This window comes from Onychostoma macrolepis, chromosome 21 (genome assembly GCF_012432095.1).
Source record: "Onychostoma macrolepis isolate SWU-2019 chromosome 21, ASM1243209v1, whole genome shotgun sequence".
In the NCBI taxonomy this organism is placed as follows: Eukaryota; Metazoa; Chordata; class Actinopteri; order Cypriniformes; family Cyprinidae; genus Onychostoma; species Onychostoma macrolepis.
In genome coordinates, this window is record NC_081175.1 from 15,950,527 (window position 1) to 15,972,350 (window position 21,824).

General features: G+C 37.9%; 1 protein-coding gene across 3 annotated transcripts in view; it reads right to left on the reverse strand.

The window, feature by feature from the left end:
* Window positions 1–21,591, reverse strand: part of capn5b (calpain 5b) — a 43,380-nt gene extending 21,789 nt beyond the window's left edge. For all 3 annotated transcript variants that reach the window (XM_058758088.1, XM_058758087.1, XM_058758086.1), the window contains exons 1-3: window positions 21,291–21,591; window positions 14,062–14,234; window positions 3,214–3,345 (exon numbers count right to left, since the gene is read on the reverse strand). In XM_058758088.1, coding sequence (XP_058614071.1) covers window positions 3,214–3,345; window positions 14,062–14,226 — 297 coding nt within the window. In that variant the 5' untranslated portion in view covers window positions 14,227–14,234; window positions 21,291–21,591. The remainder of the gene's footprint in view (window positions 1–3,213; window positions 3,346–14,061; window positions 14,235–21,290) is intronic.
* Between the last annotated feature and the right edge of the window lie 233 nt (window positions 21,592–21,824).

Here is a 21,824-nt window from a genome sequence, read left to right on the forward strand (position 1 = left end):
TGACAGGACGGGGGAGAGGTGTCACATGGGAAAGCCCTATAAGTCAACCCCTTCATGATGATGTGTGTTTCTAGGGGAGAGGAAATGCTTCCCCAGGCAGGGGAAAACACTTCACGCCTTGGGGAGGATGCAGGGGACCGAAGCTTAACATTTAAGCTAAATAACAGCTCAGAAACCATTAACCATTAACACCCTTTACCTGTCTACCTCCAACAAAGCTACGAACAGAAACTGAAATACAGTTTACACCAGCTGGGACTACAGGGTGTGCATGTGTACATTTATGAAGCCACAGGTTAGTGGATCTCTCCCTTGTTTAACCATCATCAGGTAATGGTTCCTAATAGAGCACACAGATCCTATGGCAGGCTGCCACTTACAGCTGCTAATAGAGCTCAGAGAGACTGTTTTGTTCATCCTCACAGCTTAACACACTCTTTATATAAGATAATAACAAAAAGATATTCTGACAAAATATGCAAGTATATGCATGTTTAAATCCCACAGTGCAGGTCTTATGGGAAACCTCTGCAAGCTTACAGTATCAAGGGAAAAGTGATACATGCAGGCAAAAACCTATTTCTATTGGGCAAACCATTCGGCCATTAAATGATGCATTATTTAATGAGTTCTATAATTCTATAAATTTTTCTATATACTAGAATTACGGTCACACTTCATTTTAAGGTCCAATTCTCGCTATTAACAAACCATTAACTATAACTTTAGCCTCAATAAACTCCTAATTTGCTGCTTATTAATAGTTAGTAAGGTAGTCGTTAAAGTCCCAAAACACACTTAGCCAATCAGCAGTAAGCAGGCATGTCTTGTAATGACAGAGAGAAGGCGCGCTCAGTTTGAGTGCACAGGACTGATATAAGCAGATCGAATATAGATAGAGAGAGATGGCAGATAAAAAAAAAGAGGAAAATATCAGAGAAACAAAACATTAAAAAGAAGGGTTAGGATCAGGCAAGAGGTAGGACCTGCGTAAATATTGGAGCAGCTTTCCAGCGGTGGAGAGAAACTCAAGGAGCGCGAAGGCAAGGAATCGCAACAACGCTTGCGTTGTTTCTTCTTGATACACTGATAAAAATGATTTTGTGGTGAAGTAAATATTACAGAAAAACAAATGTAATTTCTACATTAGTAGAAATACTAATGTTCTACATAGTTCAGGCAAGAATTTAAATAGAGTGAATTCAATATTAGTACTCAATTTAAGCTTGTAGAATTTAAAGTTTGAACTTATAAGTATATTTTACTTGGAATTGTTTGTTATTGTTACAAATATTGTTTAAGTAAATTTCAATGTCATGATCCCGTTGTTCCCATCATGCAGTTAGGCATGAATAATTAATGAGGTAATTTTTTTTGTTGTTGCTGTTTTCGAGATATGGTTGCTTTTGTTGTTAGGTTAAGTAATTTGCTGTTTTGTGACATCTGGACTTCATTTTTTACTCAAAATGACCCATTCATATTCAAGCACTATTCACTGATTGTCACCGTCATTGTGTATCATGTGCCAAGTATTCAGGTCTCTGTGTTCATTCAGTTAATAGCTATATTGAGTCAACATATTACCTTAAAATAAATAATGAGCAGTCTACTTGCTTACATACGTGCTTGTAACTTAACCATGTGCTTTATAGGCATTTTTTTCAGTGCTATGTTGTTTAACTAAAGTTTACAAACTGTGACTGAGTGAAATGTACTTGAGTGTTGTAGGGTAAATTTAAAATAATTAAGTAAAAAAATTACTCATCAAACTCTACCTGGCCACGTTAAATTTACTTATTTTTCTTATTTTTAAATTATTAGTTTGATTATAATAATGTAATAATGTTATTGTAACAGGACGTGGTTGTAGTGATAAAGGCGAACGAAGAAGGAGTAAACGGAAAGGGATTTTAATCATCAACACACAAATACCATTAAATAACATTAAACCAAGACCAAGACTAGACAGAAACTTATAAAGGCTTATAAAGAAAGGCAACAAAGGAGCAAACAAGATGATTAATACAAAACAGGTGATCTAAATGAGCAATGATTAACTAAACGAGAACAGGAAATACTAAATAAGGGAAAAATGGAACTAAACAGAAACAGACATGTGACAGGTATCGCCCCCCTCCTGGAAGGTGCGTCTCGCGCCGTAACAGTTCCATTGGGGAGGGCGGGCGGGTGGGCGGCCTGGAGGGCCGGCAGGCTTGAGTGAGCCGCGAATGGCGGCAGGTTTGACTTCCCCGCGAACGGCGGCGGGCTTGTTCTGGATCGGGGCTGATCACTCTCCAGACACCGGAGGATCCCTTCCCTCCAGCTGAGTCTGGTGGTGTCTGGGAGGTCCACAGGGCGGTGGTAGTTGGCCCCGATCCAGAACAGAGAGTTCAGCATTGCATCGTCAAGCCCCGTCCAAACGGCGAGCCTGCTGAACTCTCTTACAAACTCCTCTAATGGGAGATCTCGGCGGGCCAGGACGGCAAAGCGCTGCGATCTCCATAATCAATTTCTGTATGTTCTTGGTCTCAGTTTCTGTCACGGGACGTGGTTGTAGTAATAAAGGCACACGAAGAAGGAGTAAACGGAAAGGGATTTTAATCATCAACACACGAATACCATTAAATAACATTAAACCAAGATCAAGACTAGACAGAAACTGAAGGCTTATAAAGACAGGAAACAAAGGAGCAAACAAGATGATTAACACAAAACAGGTGATCTAAATGAGCAATGATTAACTAAATGAGAACAGGAAATACTAAATAAGGGAAAAATGGAACTAAATAGAAACAGACACGTGACAGTTATTATATTGGTATATAATCTAACATTGTTATTTTATTATTATTATAATAATGTAATAAATATAATTTTATTATAATACAATAATAATATTGATAATGTTTTTTTTTTTTCCTATTTATTTTTCTGTTTTATCAAGGTCACAAGATCACAATAATAATGGCCTCCAAATTCTACAATGCTCTCCTTATCTTGCAAATTTGGGGAATTTGCATACAAATCTTCTCACAGCTGCACTTTATACTGAACATTAATGGACATTAAGATGGAATCCATTCAAAACAATTCTGAAACCATTTGAAACTCTCGTTTAAGAAATCTCTTTCTATCTGAGTGGCAGCAACATCGTAGCTTAGAGGGAATGCTATATGCAGGATAGATGCATGTTTACACATTGTACTAACTTACTTTCTGCCACAGTGACTCTCGGGAAGCCAGGCTGGAGCAGGCCGCCACAAACCAGCAGTTTCCCAGCTGCCCTTGGTGCAGGTCATGGGCACTGATCCCATCAACAAACAAGTGAGGATCATCGCACAGCTCCTGATGGAGAAACAGACAGAAAGAGAGAGAGAGAGAGAAGAATAAGAGTGAAAAATTAGTGAGAAGTAAAAACAACAACAAAAAACACAGTGTGAATAGCAAAGATGCACAAATGTATCTTTTAAGAAAGACTGCAGCAAGCATGTCCAAAAACATAGCCGTTTGTTAAAAAAATACAGGCCTAGTAAATTTAGCTTTATTCTGATTAATGAAAGGAAGAGGAAAAACACAAAAAGTACTTGAAAAAGTGTTGGAGACAGAAGCAGGGCACAGGCTCTTTAATTAATTTAATAATAGTTATGAATCTAGATGAAGCAGTACAGTTCTGAAAGCTGTTATAAATCAAGTGACTCTCCTTTGCTGTGACAGTATCTAGCACACCTCTACACCGACCTCATCACAACCACCGGGACACACAGCCCACAAACAATGGACAACCAGAGATTTTGAGTGACCAAAACGTAAAGGTCTGGATCTCTTTAAACAGCTGACATACACTGGGCACAGTGACAGAATCTGAGGGGAATGTAGCGACTCACAGGCTATAACTCATTTTGCCTCTGTGTTGACAATCTCCCAGAGGAGTTGCCACAAATGAGCCCTGGAAAAAGACTAAATGCTTTAATAAGCACCTAACAAACTCGTAATGCCTTGTAAAAGCTTAGGGGTGATTCTTATGATGACAACTCATGGTAGGAAAAACAACAAAACTTCTAACCCTGTAATACATCAAAATTTGGTTCTGATGTACCAAAAAGAACCAAAAGAACCGGTTCATAAGAATCATTTTTCCACGAATCAGACTACACTGGTTGCACTGCATGGTTTTGACTCACTAAAATGAACTAGTTCATAAGAAACACTGGTCACACTTTATTTTAAGGGCCAATTCTCACTATCACCCCTATAAACTCCTAATTTTCTGCTTATTAATAGTTAGTAAGGAAGTTGTTATGTTTAGGTATTTGGTAGGATTAAGGATGTAGAATATGGTCATGCAGAATATGTGCTTCATAATTGCTAATAAACAGCTAATATGTTGTTAATTTGCATGCTAATAAGCAACTAGTTAATAGTGAGAATTGGTCCCTGTACTAAAGTGTTACCAAATCATTTGTTTGTAAATCAGTCTACACCCATTGTGCTGTATGGCTCTGATTTGCTAAACATAACCAGTTCGAAAGAATCATTTGTCCATAATCAGACTACACTGGTTGTACTGTATGGTTTGACTCACTAAAATGAAGTGGTTCATAAGAATCATTTATCCATCAGACTACACTGGTTGTACTGTATGGTTTGACTCACTAAAATAAAGTGGTTCATTAGAATCATTTGTTCGTAAATCAGTCTTCACCTATTGCGCTGTATGGTTCTGATTTACTAAAACGAACCAGTTCATAAGAATCATGTTTCCATGATCAGACTACACTGGTTGCACTGCATGGTTTTGATTCACTTAAATGAGCAAGTTCATAATTTGTTTGTAAATCAGACTACACCAATTGCGCTGTATGGTTCTGATTTACTAAAAAGAACTGGTTCATAAGATTCATTTGGTCATGAATCGGACTACACTGGTTATACTGTTGATAAGAATTATTTGACTGCAATGCTGTATGCTTAAAAGAAATAATTGTTTTCTTGTCATCGTTTTGCAGTACACACTTTTTTTTCTTGCATGCAATTCAGAAGCCTGAACATTTATTTTGGTCTTAGATTTAAAGAATCAAAATTAAGAATGTACATGAACTCTACATTTTAATCCCGACATAACTGCTATAGTCTAACAAGTCTCACACTTATTTTAAGAATTTGTAAGTTGTTAAAAAGTATTTTTTTCATGGTCATCTCTTATCTCACCTAAGGTACAAATTGAGCCAGGATCCCCTCGAAAACCATATGAGCATGACACCCCTGCTGGGTCGGCTGGTCTCTGGAGGTATAAAATACATGTTCTCACAGTCCAAATTTACTCGCTCTCACAACACTCATTTGTATTTCACATTGTGCTATCCAGAATCATTTCCACAGCTCAGCAGGCGAGGACTCTCCTCACTATCCGGCACACATCCAGCGCACTCACATTTCATTCTTTCAGCGCTGGTCTTCTCTCACCCCTTCAACAACTCACACAAACCACTAGAGATGAGATATTTCATCGTGCCCCCACGGTGTGAGAACAGAGTGCAATGATGTCAAATTCACGAGGTGAAACACACACACACACGGTAGACACACTTCTCTATTCCAGAGCCAAGAGATCCAGACGGCGACACTGCAACTCTGTTTTTGTTTGTCTGCATATAAAGCTTGATACAATCACAATGCATGACTGATTTTCCATCAGACCCTTTGATATTACCACTCTGTCATTCATTACACAATGTTATTCAGTCAAAGTTTGACTCAAACAGACAGGAATACAAATTTGGTTTGGAGTGGTGAGTTAGCTGAAGGTGCCTTCGTCCCTCTAAGAGCAATGCCAGGTCATCTTGGGTTTCATTGATCGGATTAAATATCAATCCACGGTAACTTGATTCATTGCTACCTTCTTATTTCTGACAGTTCTTTAGTATTCTGATTTTTGATTAACAAGTGAGCAGCGACGAATCTAGCAAATCTATTTAAAAGCGTCAGAAGTGCTCTAACTTCACATTAATCAATAAACCACTTGTCTCAACAGATGTCATTTGTGTGTGCAGTTGAGCAAATGAAAAAACTCATAAAGAAAGAGACATTTAAACAAAAAGCATGAGTGCAAATGTATACAGCTGCAAATGAGCTGCTTTGCTCTCTACTATTTTCTAAGGCAACATCCAAACTAAAATAAACCTCATAAAACAAGACCTGACATATTTAGTCTATTTACATAGGCAATACAAATACAGCTGTTCACTCTGGCATTAGCATGTTGCTAAGTTAACACCATCACAGGTTTTATAAAAGGCATGAAAATACATGACATAAACACATACTGGGTAAAACATGTCAGATTTTTGTTAGACTGATTAATCATGCTTACTGTTTTTTTTTTTCGTTATTGAATGAATTATTAATTTTGCATTTTTTCAACAATTTATAACCATTTTGGTTGGACAGATTTTCCACAAAGCGAATGCATACATTAATACATACAATGCTCATTTGTCCAAACATAGGTACCTTAGAAGGCAACATAACGATTCTGACTACAGTGTTTTTATTAATTAAACTCAAACTAAAATTATTATTGGTATTTGAAACAAAGCTGAAAAAATAAATAAATTAAATTAAATCAAAAATAAAATATAAATATTAAATGAAAAACAAAAATTACAAATGTCGAATTGGCAAATAAATTAAATAATGTTTAATATTAAGAACTGCTCAAATTACTAAAGTTAAAACAATTTAGTTTGTATTTAAAACAAAATAAAAATCAATTAAAGCTAAATAGAAATATCAGAAAAAAATATATATTAAAAAAATTATTCAAATACATTGGCTGACCACATTTTCAAATATTCTTTGGGTGTAGAATGTTAAAATAAAATAAAAGGGAACTTTTCAGCTGGCCAGGATGGGAGACCAGCTAAATCCTGAGTTTTTTTCCCCCCAACAGTGTATGTGTCATGATTCAGCCTACTGTGTAGGAATGAGGAGACGAAGAAGCGAGGAAACAAAGGAGATTCACTTAAACAGTCTTTATTCTTGGAAACAGGCAGGAACACACATGTAGGGAGAGTGAAAACATTCAACGCCGAACACAGGACACTGGAAACACTGGGTCACAATTACGTCATCGCGCTAGCTGGAGGCAAAACAAAGGGAAACCTGGAGGCGGCCAATTCAAACCAGTGCAGATTCAGCTACATGAGGAGCTTAAAATATCATCTTGTTGTGATGTTGGATGCAAGAATCGACGTAGTACAGGCTCTAATTTGAAATTTTAACGCATACCTGCTGCCACTCCCAGACAAAAAACTGACGACAGCTGTGGTTAAAAGAGATAAAACGAGCGGACTGGACAGAAACTATCGCCAAAAATGCTCGTGTTTGCAGCACACACTTCTTATCAGAAAAGGTTAAATAAAGTATTGTCTTTTTTCATTATGGATTATGGTTTGTGTTACGTGTCTAAAGATTTCTTATGCATCTCACAACTGTGAAATAATGTCTGTGTGCATGCGTGTAAAACAACAAACTGACGATTTATATGCTTAATCATCTGTAATATACATTGTTGTGATTAATAGTGACTGGACTTTCTAAGAACTTAGTAAGAAAGAATAATCAAATACAGAAAGTTCAAAATTAATTTCTTGAATTTTTATTTCTAGAAACTATTCACATCTTCCTTTAAATGTACTGTATGTAAAGTATTGTAAACTTAACTTACATAATTTACAGGATGTATACTTTAAAATAATTATTTGGCCATGATACATACATCTTCAAATAATATATCCATCACATTGAATGCTTAACTTACTTTTTGTATTTTGGCCCAGTTCACTCTCATGTCTCAACATTAGCTGTAAAAATAGTTGCCTGCTGAAATTGAAATATATGTACATCTTCATGACTAGATAGTTTCTCTTTACTACTCATTAGGTTTCTCTATATGCGACTCAAGTCACTCAATCGGAGGTAATCCTGTCAGATCATCCATCCATGAGCATATCGGCCAATCTGATTTTGTCCGTTAAAGTTAACTTATTTAAATAACAGTCATGGTCCTGCACAGTGAGTGAACTTACATATGCAGATAAAATCGGATTTTCTCCAGCCATTGTTAAAAAAAACAAGGTAACAAACTTCATAGCTAGTGTTAGTGAAGCGGTCAGTGGAATCTTTCTGCCTCCACCTAAGCCCCGCCCACAGAAAAACGTCACATTGTTTACTAACAGAAAAAGGGTCTATAAACACAGGATAACGAGGGACTAAACGAGGGAACTAATGAGACACACCTAGAAACTAATAATGAGAACCGGAACTAAACCAAATATGGACATAACAGGAACTAAACACGTAAAAGTTACTCCACCAGGGAGGGGGTGGACACCCTTAAGGCTGGTGCAGGGCAGGAGCGGGCACTGGAGGACGCTCTGGAGGAGCAGGCACTGGAGGGCGCTCTGAAGGAACGAGCTCTGGGGTTGGAGCCGACACTGGAGCGAGCTCTGGGGCTGGAGTCGATGACATCCCATCATACTCCACCAGTATACCTAGGGGCACATGTGCGGTGGACGACGGGCTTGAGTGAGCTGCGGACAACGGCGGGCTTGACTTCACCGCGAACGGCGGGCTTGACTTCCCCACAGACGGTGGGCTAGAGTGAGCCGCGAACGGCGGCGGGCTTGAGTGAGCGACGGCTGACAGGCTTGAGTGGGGAATGGCAGACAGACTGGACGGCGGGCTGGTTCTGGATCAGGGCAAGACACTCTCAAGACACTGGAGGATCCCTTCCCTCCAGCATAGTCCTTTGGTGTCTGGGAGGTCCATGGAGCGATGGTAGTAGGCCCCGATACAGAACAGAGAGTTTATGGTGGCGTCATCCAACGCCGTCGTTGTAGCCAGCCCGCAGAACTCCCAGGCATACTATACTAATGGGAGATCTCTGCGGGCTAGGGTGGAGAAATGAGCAGCGGTTTCTGTGCCGCGGGAGGAAAAACAGGGAAACAAAAACTTTAAAAAAACACTGAAATAAAACTGGGGGAAAAGGGCGGCGCTTACTTTTTTTGTTTTTGGGGTTCAGCGTTCTGTCACGATTCAGCCTACTGTGTAGGAACAAGGAGACGAAGAAACAAGGAAATGAAGGAGATTCACTTAAACAGTCTTTATTCTTGGAAACAGACAGGAACACACACGTAGGGAGAGTGAAGACATTCAACGCCGAACACAGGACACTGGAAACACTGGGCTAATAAACACAGGATAGCGAGGGACTAAACGAGGGAACTAAGGAGACACATCTAGAAACTAATAATGAGAACCGGAACTAAACCAAATATGGACATAACAGGAACTAACACGTAACAGTATGAAGCCTTTAAATTATTCCTACATAGGCAGCTCACAATAAACTACTTCCAATCGGACTATAATATAAAGAACCTTAATGGGCTCCTCTTGTCTCAGGGGCTGAAAAAACACTACCATTTGTCTCCAGCGTGCAATACATCAACCTTTATTTGAAGAGCATTTAGTCTCTGAGGTTTTCGCTAGAAAACCTGAAAGTGGACATAATATCTTAACATCCTTCACAGGTTCATTGTCTACCCTGTTCACTCATGGAACAAAGGACGCTGGGACAAAGACGATGACAGAGAGAAAGAAAAGATATTGTTTGTGTGTAAATGCTCTTTTCAGTGCAGAATTTTCAGGGCTACGTCTGTGAGTTGGTGGCTATTGTGGAGTACTGTGTGTGTGTGAGTGTGTGTGTGTATGAGTGTTAAGAGGATGGGCGAGCTGACTGATTAGAGTGCAAGGTCATTGTGTTATAGCTCAGCACTCCAGCCACCTCTGTGAACACACACACACTTTTTAATCACAGCCCAAAATGGCATCCAAGGGGCAACCCTCTCCTGGGGCTAGAACCTTTCATGTGTGTGCGTTTTTTTCGCATAATCTCATGTATTGAGGGTTCACAGACTAATACGAGTCTGTCTTGGCCAGCTTTGACAGATAAGACAGATCAGACCGCCAGACCAATCACAGAATCATTGAACACAAACTCAGCTCAGTCCAGACACCAGTGAGCCCACAGTCTGGATAAATGACCGTCTATCAGCCATTCCACCGGCTTCAACTCATAAAATACAGTCTTCTCTTTGGAGAGCTGAGGTGACAAGAAATGGAAGAAAGTGGGTGGGAGTGAGGGATGGTAAGTGGTTAAAAAAGCGCGACCAAGGTCCCAAGGGGGGAGACACAGAAATATGAAGCAGCTGCGGTGAACTGCATTAAAGCTCCTAATGGCGTTCACTCAGTCAGAGTGATTTGTGGCAATGTCTTCATTCACGTCAAACATGGATGGAGTCAGGAGCATTTCATTTTTACAGTTCAGGGACAACAAATAATATGTCAATTTGCCAAATCATTAGGATCCTCCTTGATGGTGAGTGATTTAAAGTCAACAATGAATCAAAACGGGCCCCATTTACTTTCTTAATACATGTTCCTGCTGATTCATCAGCGCATGTTATTCCAAAGAAAAATAATGGTATTTTTTTGTAATCTTTTATCAAAATGTAACAACCTCCTCTGTGGAGTCACTTTATTAGGCCATGCAGGGCATTAGCTTAGTCAAATAGCTATGAAGCCTTTCTATCGTTTGGGTCAGTATAATTTTTTTAGATACTGTAATTGATCAAAGATGCATGACATTGAAGTGATAGTGAAGACATTAGAGAAGATTTATATTTCAAAAAACGCTGCTTTTTTGAGCTTCTATCAAATAATCCTGGAAAAAATGTATCATGGTTCCCACATAAATATTAGGCAGCACAAATGTTTTGAACATTGGTAATAAGAAATGTTTCTTGAGCTGCAAATCAGCATATTAGAACTGGAGTAATGGCTGCTGAAAATTCAGCTCTGCATCAAAGGAATAAATTACATTTTATTCAAATAGAAAACAGGTTTTTTTTAATTGTAATATTTCACAATAGCGTGGATTTTACTGTATGTGATAAAATAAGTATTCTTTCAAAAATATTAAATCATTTTATTGAACCCAAACTTTTGAATGGTATATTTTATGCAGTAATTGGTAACACTTTAGTACAGGGACCAATTCTCACTATTAACTAATTGCTTATTAGTATGACTATTATTAACATATTGGCTGTTTATTAGTACTTATAACGCATATATTCTGCATGACTATATTCTACATATTTAATCCTACCCAATACCTGTCAGACTTTTGTCCCCGTGTCTTGTTTCCACATGCTCCCAGTGTTTCCATGTCCTTATTTGGTTTTTCCTGTTTCCTGTTCTTGTTTAGTTTGATTATGATTCCTCCCAGCTGTGTTTAATTAATTACTCCACCTGTTTCTGTTCTCTTTGATTAATTTCCCAGTGTTCTTAAGCCCTGTGCTTGATTGTCTCCGACGTCCGGTATTGTTCATCTAACCCCTGTACTACGTGTTCTTTCCTGATGTTCTGTTCATTAAAGTTCTATTATTATTGGAATCTCCTCGTTCCAGCACAGTAGACAACTGTGACAGTATCTAAACTTAACAACTACCTTATTAATTATTAATGAGCAGCAAATTTGTAGTTTGAGGCAAAAGTCGTAGTTAATGGTTTGTTAATAGTGAGAATTGGACATCAAAATAAAGAGTGACCCAGCAATTTGATGTTTGCTAACATTAATTCATTAAAGGTTACAGTATTAATAGCATATAAACTCTGAAATACAGTACATCATATCACACTGCAAAATGATTTTCTTATTATTTTTGTCTTGTTTTCCATTACAAATATCTAAACATTTTTATATCAAGATACATTTTCTTTAGAAGCAAAATGACTTAAGATATTAAGCCCTGTTTTCTGAACAAATGTATAAATTTTGTTACTTTTTGCTTAAAACATCTGCCAAAGAGGCAAAAAAAATAATCTTTTTTTTCTATTTCTATAAACTTTACAGAAAACAAGACTTAATATCTTGAGTCATTTTGCTTTTCAAGATATTTGTGCTAGAAAACAAGTCAAAAATACTAAGTAAGAAAATCATGTTTAATAGTGCAAATGGGCTGTGAATGATGTTTCATGTTGACATTAAAATCCAGAAATGGGATAGTAAAGAAATTAAAAACCATAGATAGTAAGTACAGGTATAGTTAGACAAACAAAGCTTGACTAAACTATAATGAACTACGGCAATCAGGTTAAAACAAGCTCATTAAAGTCCAAAATATTCCTCACAACCCCATTAAGCAATCTAAAAAAGCATGAATTCAGATGCAGAGACAGTCTGAACTTCATTATTCAGTCTCTATAGTCTTAATTATCACTACAACACAATGAATGTGATATTAGCACTGTCTGCGCTTGATCCCTATATTCCCACATTCCCCGCTGCAGCTCCTGTGACCATTAAGAAGGTGGAGATTTTAGCTTCGCAGTGTTGAACTGCGGGACAGACATAACCAATTGTAGTGTCCGCCTCAATTATAACCTGAATTAATGACGACAGGAGCTGCTGTGGGTGCAGTTCAGACGGCCCGGACTGGAACACTTCACTGGTGTGTTTGAGCGAGCGTGTGTGCGAATGAGATTCTGGGTCGGGCATCGTTCCAGGAGTGAGTGACTGAGAGAAAGGGATAATTGACTTGGACAGGCTTGACACTTAGTATGCCCCTGGGCGAGACGGGCACGGAGGGGGAAAGTATCACACAGCATCCCTGGGATTCGAATTGTTACAGATAGTTTTTAGGAAGCTGCAATGTATCATTAACTCAGAAAAGAGTAATGAAGCGCAGGAAACCATCGTGATGCTTCAAGAAGTCTGTTGATGTCTATTTCCCCTCAGCCAATGAGGTGTGTCCTTGTGAACTAACATTGACATTATATGGTCAAAAAAGTACGCGGACAACCCTGTCTAATCATTTTCAGAAAAACAAAGTCAAAAACAAAACAAAAACTATAATTTCATTTTGGAATTTCTGTGTCATTGATGGATGGCAGACCTCCGTTACGAATGAATGCTTCAGACTGACCTTTCCTTCTGCCTTGGCTTGACAGTAACAATGATTATTGATTAGACTGACGATGAATTACCAACTCTATGTTACTGATCAACGTATATATTGACTGATGATAAGCAGAATCCTATTTATTGCACATCTGTGCTGTTCTAAAATTTCTCAGCATCTTGGTGAGCATCTAGACTAAGACAAAGACCATTTTTAATGGCATGCATGGCCATTTATAAGTAATTGTTAGTCATTTAAGCAATGTTTAAGCAGATTTCTCAACTTTTTTGTCATACATACAGTTCACTACAGTTCAAAAGTTCGTAAGATTGTTTAATATCTTTGATAGAAGTCTTATATTCACCAAGGTTGCATTTATTTGATCAAAATACAGTCAAAACAGTAATATAATGAAATATTATTACAATTTTAAATAACTGTTTTCTATTTAATATATATGTGATGACAAAGCTGAATTTTCAGCAGCCATTACTCTTGTCTTCAGTGTCACATGATCCTTCAGAAATCATTCTGATATGCTCATTTCGCTGTTCAAGAATAATTTCTTGTCATTACCAATGTTCAAAATTAATGTTTGTGTAAACTGTAATACATTTGTTTTTCAGGATTCTTTAATGAACAGAAAGTTCAAAAGAACAGCATTTATTTGAAATCTTTTTCAACATTAAAAATGTCTTTACTGCCACTTTTGATGAGTTCAATGCATCCTTGATGAAGATATTAAAATATTCTATTGGTTTTTCTGTAAAGCTGCTGTGAAACAAAATGTATTGTGAAAAACGCTTTACAAACACAACTGATTTAACTGTAAATAGATTAACATTAAAAGAAACTGAACATATTAATATTTAAGGTTCTGTTTTAACAAAGCAAAATCAATATCTTTCCAACCTGGAATCTGTTTAAGAACCTCCTGGGAACCACAAGCAATGCAGGCCACCTGCATATCCCATTCTCTATGCCATCTGCTAAATGTAGAACCGTGAGACTTTAGACTTTTCTGAGCACTGACCCCGGGTCTTTTCCAGTGCACACGGCCGATCCTGTTACCCTGGTAGAAGAGGGAGTCATCCACGGCCGGGAACAGTGGGTCCTCAAACAGACGTCCACTCTGCAGACACTGCCTCTTGAGGGTGAGGTAATGCTGCCCCTCAAAGGCCTTCACAGAGGAGAACATCTTTCAGCCTACAGAGGGACAACACAAGAGAGAAACATTTGGCAATGTGAGACAGATGCAGTGCAGACACAGTGCAAGGCTCTCTTGCTCCTGTCAGCTCAGCTAAAGATCTCGTCAGCTTTTTCAACAGGAACATTTGTTTGTGTGTGTGCGTGTGTGTGAGTGTGCGTGCATAACTTTCAAATTTTGTGTTCATTCATTATCTATTTCAAGCATATTGCTCATAAAAAAGTAGTGAAATTACCACCAGTTCTAAAATGACTGGGTGGCTGTATGCAGTTTCTGGAAGTGTGGTAAGTTTTATCAGTTGGAAATCTTTGACAGGTTAACAGCATCAAATCTTTTGTTTGGGGTACTTAGTGGCTATATTTGGAAGTGGCGTTAAATAAATAAATACATTTATTTATTTATTGTTTGTTTGTGGTGGCCAAAATGATTAGAACACTAGTATTTTCACAAGCTAAAAAATGGTTTTAAGTCAGTTATTTCTATCTTTTGCTGTAGTGTGTCAGTAAGAAATATCAGTTTACATTTCCAAACGTTCATTTTGCCATTAATTGTAATAATCCAGTGAGATTTTTGTTTGCACAAGGAGTTTAACAACAGCCAGTGCTCCACACAGAGATCTGATCTCATCATCTTCCAGTCTGTCTGGAATAACATGAAGAAACAGAACAAACTGAGACAGACTAAATCCAGAAGAACTGTGGCAACGTCTCCAAGATGCTTCAAGAGATAATCTGAGATATCAGTTCATTGTAAACATCCAAATATGCTGTTAAATTATTGAAATATTAACTTGCTTCGAGATATTTCAGCTAAATATTTTATTTTAAGGAGATTGTCTGACTATTTTTTTTTTAGGAATTCCTGAATTATATGAAAAGAAAAAGAAAAAGAAAGAAAAAATAAATATGAAAACAACTATGACATTTAAAAATTTAAAAAAGAGAGAGAAAAAAGAATAAGAATTAGAGAGAATCAGTAAATTATGCCAATTTACTGCCATTGCGTGAATATGTAATCATGTAATCCATAAAAGTAACTGTAATGAGCATTTTAAAATGTAATGTACTCTTATTACAAATACTTAACTTTTGGAATGATTATGTAATCCAGATTACATGTAATCAGTTATTACCCAGCATTTTATTTATTTATTTATTTTTTGAAGTTGAATTTGAATTCATTTTCCCATTTTGGGTTGTTATTATTTATTCAATTTCTCACTAAATCAGTATATTAGAATGATTTCTAAAGGATCATGTGACACTGAAGACTAAAGCAACGACTGCTGAAAATTCAGCTTTGCCATCACAGGAATAAATTACATTTATACTATATTAAAACAGAAAACAATTATTTAAAATTGTAATATTTCACAATGTTATTGTTTTTACTGCATTTTTTGGATCAAATAATTGCAGCCTTTGTGAGTATATTCTTAAAAAAATTAAATCTTCAAACTTTTGAATGTTAAAGTATACCCTAAATAAAATCAAACTCTAGCTGGTCACTTTGCATATCGGTCAGATGATGTTTTTCCTGTCTAAGTGGGCATTTCTAGGTCAGAGTAAGCTGCAAAGTGGACAAAACAAAGTCAAAAGTGTGCACCTGGCCAGACTCCATGAGACAGAGAGTCTAAAAACGCAATTAGAATAGACAAACAAAAGATATACGATCACAATACAACTGCTTTCTTTTAGAGATCGGAAGCAACCGGTCCCTCTAGTACTGATAATCTACAGCACACACTTACTCTGCCTGGCAGGAGGAGATGAAGTCAAGTGGCAGGAACTGTACCTTCAGAACAACCATGTCACTGTGACTGAGCGCTGCTGGGACACTTTGCCTCAAATCCAGGTTGAACTGGAACGTATCATTCCAGAGTTGCATTCATCTCAGAGACTGGTAGTGTAAAAGATGTCTACTGGGATGAGTGTGTCGGTTTAGCACCCCTCTTCCATTGACTGGGGAATGACTTTTTTTGACCGAATGAGTCTATAAGAGCTATTCAAGAGTTTAAAAGTAGTTTAGATGAGCGAAACTTGAGAACATCTTATCTTCCAACACGCCGTATCTGTCCAGATCTACAGAAAAGGATCTTTCTGTCCATTTCTTTGCACATTTCAAACATGTTGTCAGAAATGCATGGGCAGTCTGTCAATCACAGCTCTCTCAGAGGCTAGTTTGGAGAGCTGAGCAAGCCGAGCTGCGGTGAATTATTCATCTCCACTCTCAGACCTTCAGGAAGATTAATTATGTCTTCAGCTTTCTGTCCATTCTCTAAAACTCTAGCTTATGTCATTCTATGGCCAGCTCTGCAGTGAAAATGTAAAGACTGGAGTCTTAGATAATAACAGCTTCATCATTATATGATCAAGCAATATCAAGTTATCAAATGTGAGATGAAGCTTCTTCCTCATCTTGATGATCTAATTTATTGGTGATTATAATAACATCATATTATGCATGCATGTTGTAATATTCTGGGTTGGATATAAGTAATGTAAGCTTGACAGCATTTGTGACAATGTTGATTACCAACAGCGTTGTTATTAACTAAAACTAAAACTATTAAAAATTGTTCTCTTTATTAAAATAAAGCTAAAATAAAATAAAAAATAAATAAAAATAAATATTAGATGAAAAAACTAACAGAAATTTAAAAAGCTGCCTTGGCAACTAACTAAAAAAAAATAAGTTACATACTACAATAGTATATAAATAATACTAAAAAACACTGATTACCACAAAAATGTAAGTTTTTTTTTTTTTTTTAAGAAAAGCTAAAGTCTATGTTATTGTGAGCCACTTACCTATAAAAGTGAATTGTGACAAATGTTGGAGGATTTAAAAGCAGAAATGTATAATTACATAACAGGTCTTATATTAATTATTCTGTTAAAACACATATTATTTGAGCTGTAAATCTGTTTAAATCTGTTTAAATTATCATTTTCACAGGTGTTTTAATTACAAATCAAGGCTATAGTGAAGATTTTAAAGTTCACAAATTGGCCTCATTCACTTTCAGTGTAAGTATACCTCATTTTAAACCAGGTTTTTGTTTGTCTATTTGTCTGTTTTTCCCCAAAATCAATTTTTGTGGTAATCAACATTACTCCACAAATGCATTTGATTTAGCTTAACTTGTACGGAACCTGTAATTTTCCTTGCTTTTTTGCATCTCACTTTTTAAAACAGAGAGAATGTGTTCGTACACGACTAGGGGCTGGTTTGGTGCTGGAAACGCGGTTAACTTGATTGTACAGTACACTTGACTGGAGCACCTGGGGAAATGAAAACACTGCAGTTGGACAGCCAGCACGGCAGATGGTGCCTGGCCTCAACTCGTGACTGATTCGTGACATCAGTGAGACCACCACACGGGCAAACGGTCTCTCCTCTACCTCCTGATGGGAGGAAGCAGGTAGGAAGTGCTGAGGCTTGCAAGTGGAATTCACACTTCAGGGAACCAAAGACTAGAACAGAGGGATCGAAGCAGCTTGAATATTATATGCATCTGTTCATAAGGCTTTATGAATGTGCACTGCCTTAAGCCTAATAACAGATGTAATGTGCCAGTTGATGGACAGATAGTGGCATTTCGACTCTCTCTCACACCCAACTTATGCACCACTAGCTCATGAAAGTTTACAAGCGGAATGATGGAATGATGTGGTTTATGGTCTCAGCTCTATTAAGCATTACGCTTAATGTGAAAAAAACAGAGTGAGACTCAGAAAATTGAGTTCTGCACTGTATGAAAATGCACTGTATGAATCCCACGAGATGCCAGGGCCAACGTGGTGCACCACCTACATAAACTCCTACTGTTGTAGTAAAAGGAGGGGTAGAGCAGATGGAGAAAAAGAGAGAGAGTGCTAGAGAGGAAGCAGGCAGAGAGACAGTGCACCAAAGAGCTTGATGAAAACCCCCTCCCCTTTCTGACAATCACCATTTCAGGGTACCCCAGCTGCGTCACTGCAGCCACCTCATGAATACATGTAGTAAGTCATCGCACCAACCATACGGTATGCCTAGAATTACCCCACACACTCCATGACTTACAATGAAAATCAAAACATGCAAAATATGCTACATTTAAAATGTAATGCAGTCAGTGTTGGATGGGTTACTGCTGAAATTCAGTCTACAAATTGCATGACTACAATGGTTATTAATAACATAATATTTTATATTACAATCTCAACGCTTTCTTTCCTTTAGTGCCACAAAGAACTATTTCGACAGAAATATACATAAAAAGCAAAGAGCAACATCTTCATTAAACTATATCATCATTAACCTATTCTTATATTACTTATTGCAAGTTTTGATAAACACTCAATTACTAATTTGCACTAATTAACACTCATTTCAGAAAACAATTGTGAACTAGTTTGATTAGTAAACTGATAATGTTAACTAGCCGTGCTAATAGATGGTGGCTGGATTCTAGCTAGCCTAAGATGGTCCCCATTATATAGTAAACAAACTTGGACCACTAACAAATCAGCTACTAGTTAGTCATCACATTTATTAGGGATGGGACGATACACCTACCTCCCGATTCGATACTATCACGATACTTGGGTGCCGATATGATATGTATTGCGATTTTTTTTAAAGAATTTCGATTCTACAAGTATTGCGATATTTTTGTTTTTTGTTTTTAACTCTAGACCATGGGAAAAAGTTGAATGATACACTTAATATACAGACTGTCACAATAATAATACCCCCACATCTTGGCAGTCACTACTGCGATTCGATATTACAATTTATTGCGATTTTTGTTTGCTTATTAAAGACTAGACAATAGAAAATAGTTAACTATACCCTTGAAAGAGACAAAAACAATGCATCACATCTTTCTAAACTTTTATTTCAGGAGCATACACATACACAGTGTATATTTAAATTACGGTACTTCGAAACTTTAAAGTACCAAAACCCTGAACTTGCACATGAATATTATATATAGAGAAGAAAAAATACTTTCTGAAATAAAAGAAAGTGCTGTGTTACTTTGCCGTTTTAGTCATGTTTAGTCATGTTTTCCCGGCAGTTAGGATTCAAAACGTGAAGGTGCAGAAAGAATTCTGGAAGTGGTTTGATTCTCTGACTTCTTCATGGTTTTGCTTTCTCGCGCCGGCTTTAAACGTATATGACGTCATCTAATGCAGCGGCACTGCGCGCGCAGAACGATCGTTGTATGACATCAAAGCACCGCGAGAGCTACAGAGAACAGACGCTCCGCATGCTTTCGAATCGCTCTCGCGGTACTTTGATGTTACACGCTGATCATTCTGCGCACCGCCGCTTCAAGTCGAACACACCGATACATTTCGCCCTCTGTTGGAATTACAAGCGTTAACTTCTCCCCACCACCTCTTAGGAAAAATAAAATAATAAAATAAAAATAGATTCTGAGGTAAACCAATCGATTTTTAAATCGTTTTAAAAAGAATCGCGATAGTTAGGTGAATCGATTTTTTCTCCCACCCTTAACATTTATGGTGGTCAAGCTGGTTTATGAAACATGGTGGCTGGTGGTCATCCAGCTAATAAACTAAGAATAGAACTGGTTTGATTAGACGGAGAATCAAGCTTTAGATGGTAGCTTTATCTTGAGACATGGTAGCTGGTTTCTATCAAGTCTAAGATCGTCATTAGCTGGTAAACACACCAGCTACCAACTGGTCACACCAGTTTAAGATGGTCAAGCTGCTGGTCAACAAGCTAATGACCGTCTTAGACCAGCTACAACAGAACTAGTGAACTAGTTAGAGTAGTAAACTAGTCAAGTTTACTGGAAAATCAATCTTAAAATGGTGGCTGGTTGCCAGTTACAGATGGCCATTAGCTGGTAAACCAACTTAGAAATAAAAAAAACACCTACCAGTTGGCCATACCAGTTTAAGGTATGCAGTCAAGAACTAGTCAATCAGCTATTGACCAGATTGGACCAATTTTGACAAGCTAGAACAGACTTAATAAACTCGACAGAGTAAAATCAAGTTTTCAAGCTCCCCTGTAAAATCAATCTTAAAATGGTAGCTGGTTTCCAGCCTGATTTTCATTCTGGTAAAGCAACTTGAATTAGCAACAAACCAGCTACCAAATGATCAGTTTAAGGTGGTCAAGCTGTTATTAGAACATGATGTCTGGTCAACCTGACCAGCTAATAATAATAATCTTAGACTAGCTAGATACCACAGGTAGCATGTTCTGAAACACAGCTACACACACAGTTGGATTTTATGGTAACACTTTATTTTAGGGTCTCTTAACTAGTTGCTTATTAGCATGCATGTAACTAGAATATTAGCCATTTATTAGTAGTAATTAAGCACATATTAACGCCTTATTCTACATGACCTTATTCTACATTCCTAATCCTACCCAATACCTAAACTTAACAACTACTTTACTATTAATAAGCAGCAAATTAGGAATTTATTGAGGGAAAAGTCATAGTTAATACATTACTATACCAAAACTGACGGCATTACACCATAAGGTTTCACCATGCAAACACAAACATGTCACCAGATGATTGTTGCATTAACTGTTCTAGGTTAAAGCACGTTAGTAAGGTTCCCGTTAAGGACTGAGGGACTGCCCACTCATGTCAGCCCGGTGGTCAAACTTATTTTAATAAGAAACGCAAGGCGTGGGGACAACTAATTAACGACATACGACGGAAAGTGATTTCCTTTCGTGTTCAAGAACAATTGGGCTCTACTTTGCCCGAATGCACCGAAGAGATGCAGTAGGCTTCCAGTTCCCACACTAGCTTTAAATATATGCCAATTTATGCTACGAATCTCCATCTAATAAAATCGGAATATTATTTTATCGCCTCTGCACGCGTCCCGTCAGGTGGCAAGATTTACCTCTCGCGCTTAAAAGGCAAGACGGTCAACATAAATCAGCGCGCTCATCCTAGTTTGTTCGGATAATTACAGTCTCGCATGTCAAATTCGGTCTGATGTCACACACAGCTCGTGTAGCGGACCAGCACGGCCTCGGTGCCTGTGAAAATAATCTAATACCTGAGCACAACTCCAGTCCCACGGTGGCTTCTCTCTCTCTCCGGTCCTCCCGGGATCCAGCGACGTTCTTGCGGTCCCGTGCAACTGAGGCTCTTCTCCGAGCTCCGGATCACTCTCACGCGTGTCTGGGAGGGGCCTACGAGCGGAGGGGGGACTCCTAGTCTGAGCATGTGCGGCGCACACTCACACACGCTGACAGTAACACAGTGATTGCAACAATAAATAAATGATGCATTCCGTCGTTTTTGTCAGTATGAGTGCCATAATTCAAGAGCATTAGGGTGTAACTCAACATAATACTCTTCTTCAGTATTAGTCAGAAGCAAGTGGCTATCTCATCAGCACCATGGACAGCGGCGGTGTACATTGCTAACTTGCCACTAGGGAGACAAACAGGGACACACTAAGCAGAGACTGTGAGCTGATGGGTAAAACAACTGAGGAGGAAAAAACGCCTGGGGCCTGCAATTCTGTGCAATAACATACAATGCTGTGAATCATGAGGATAATTTGATATCTAACAACACCACTTGC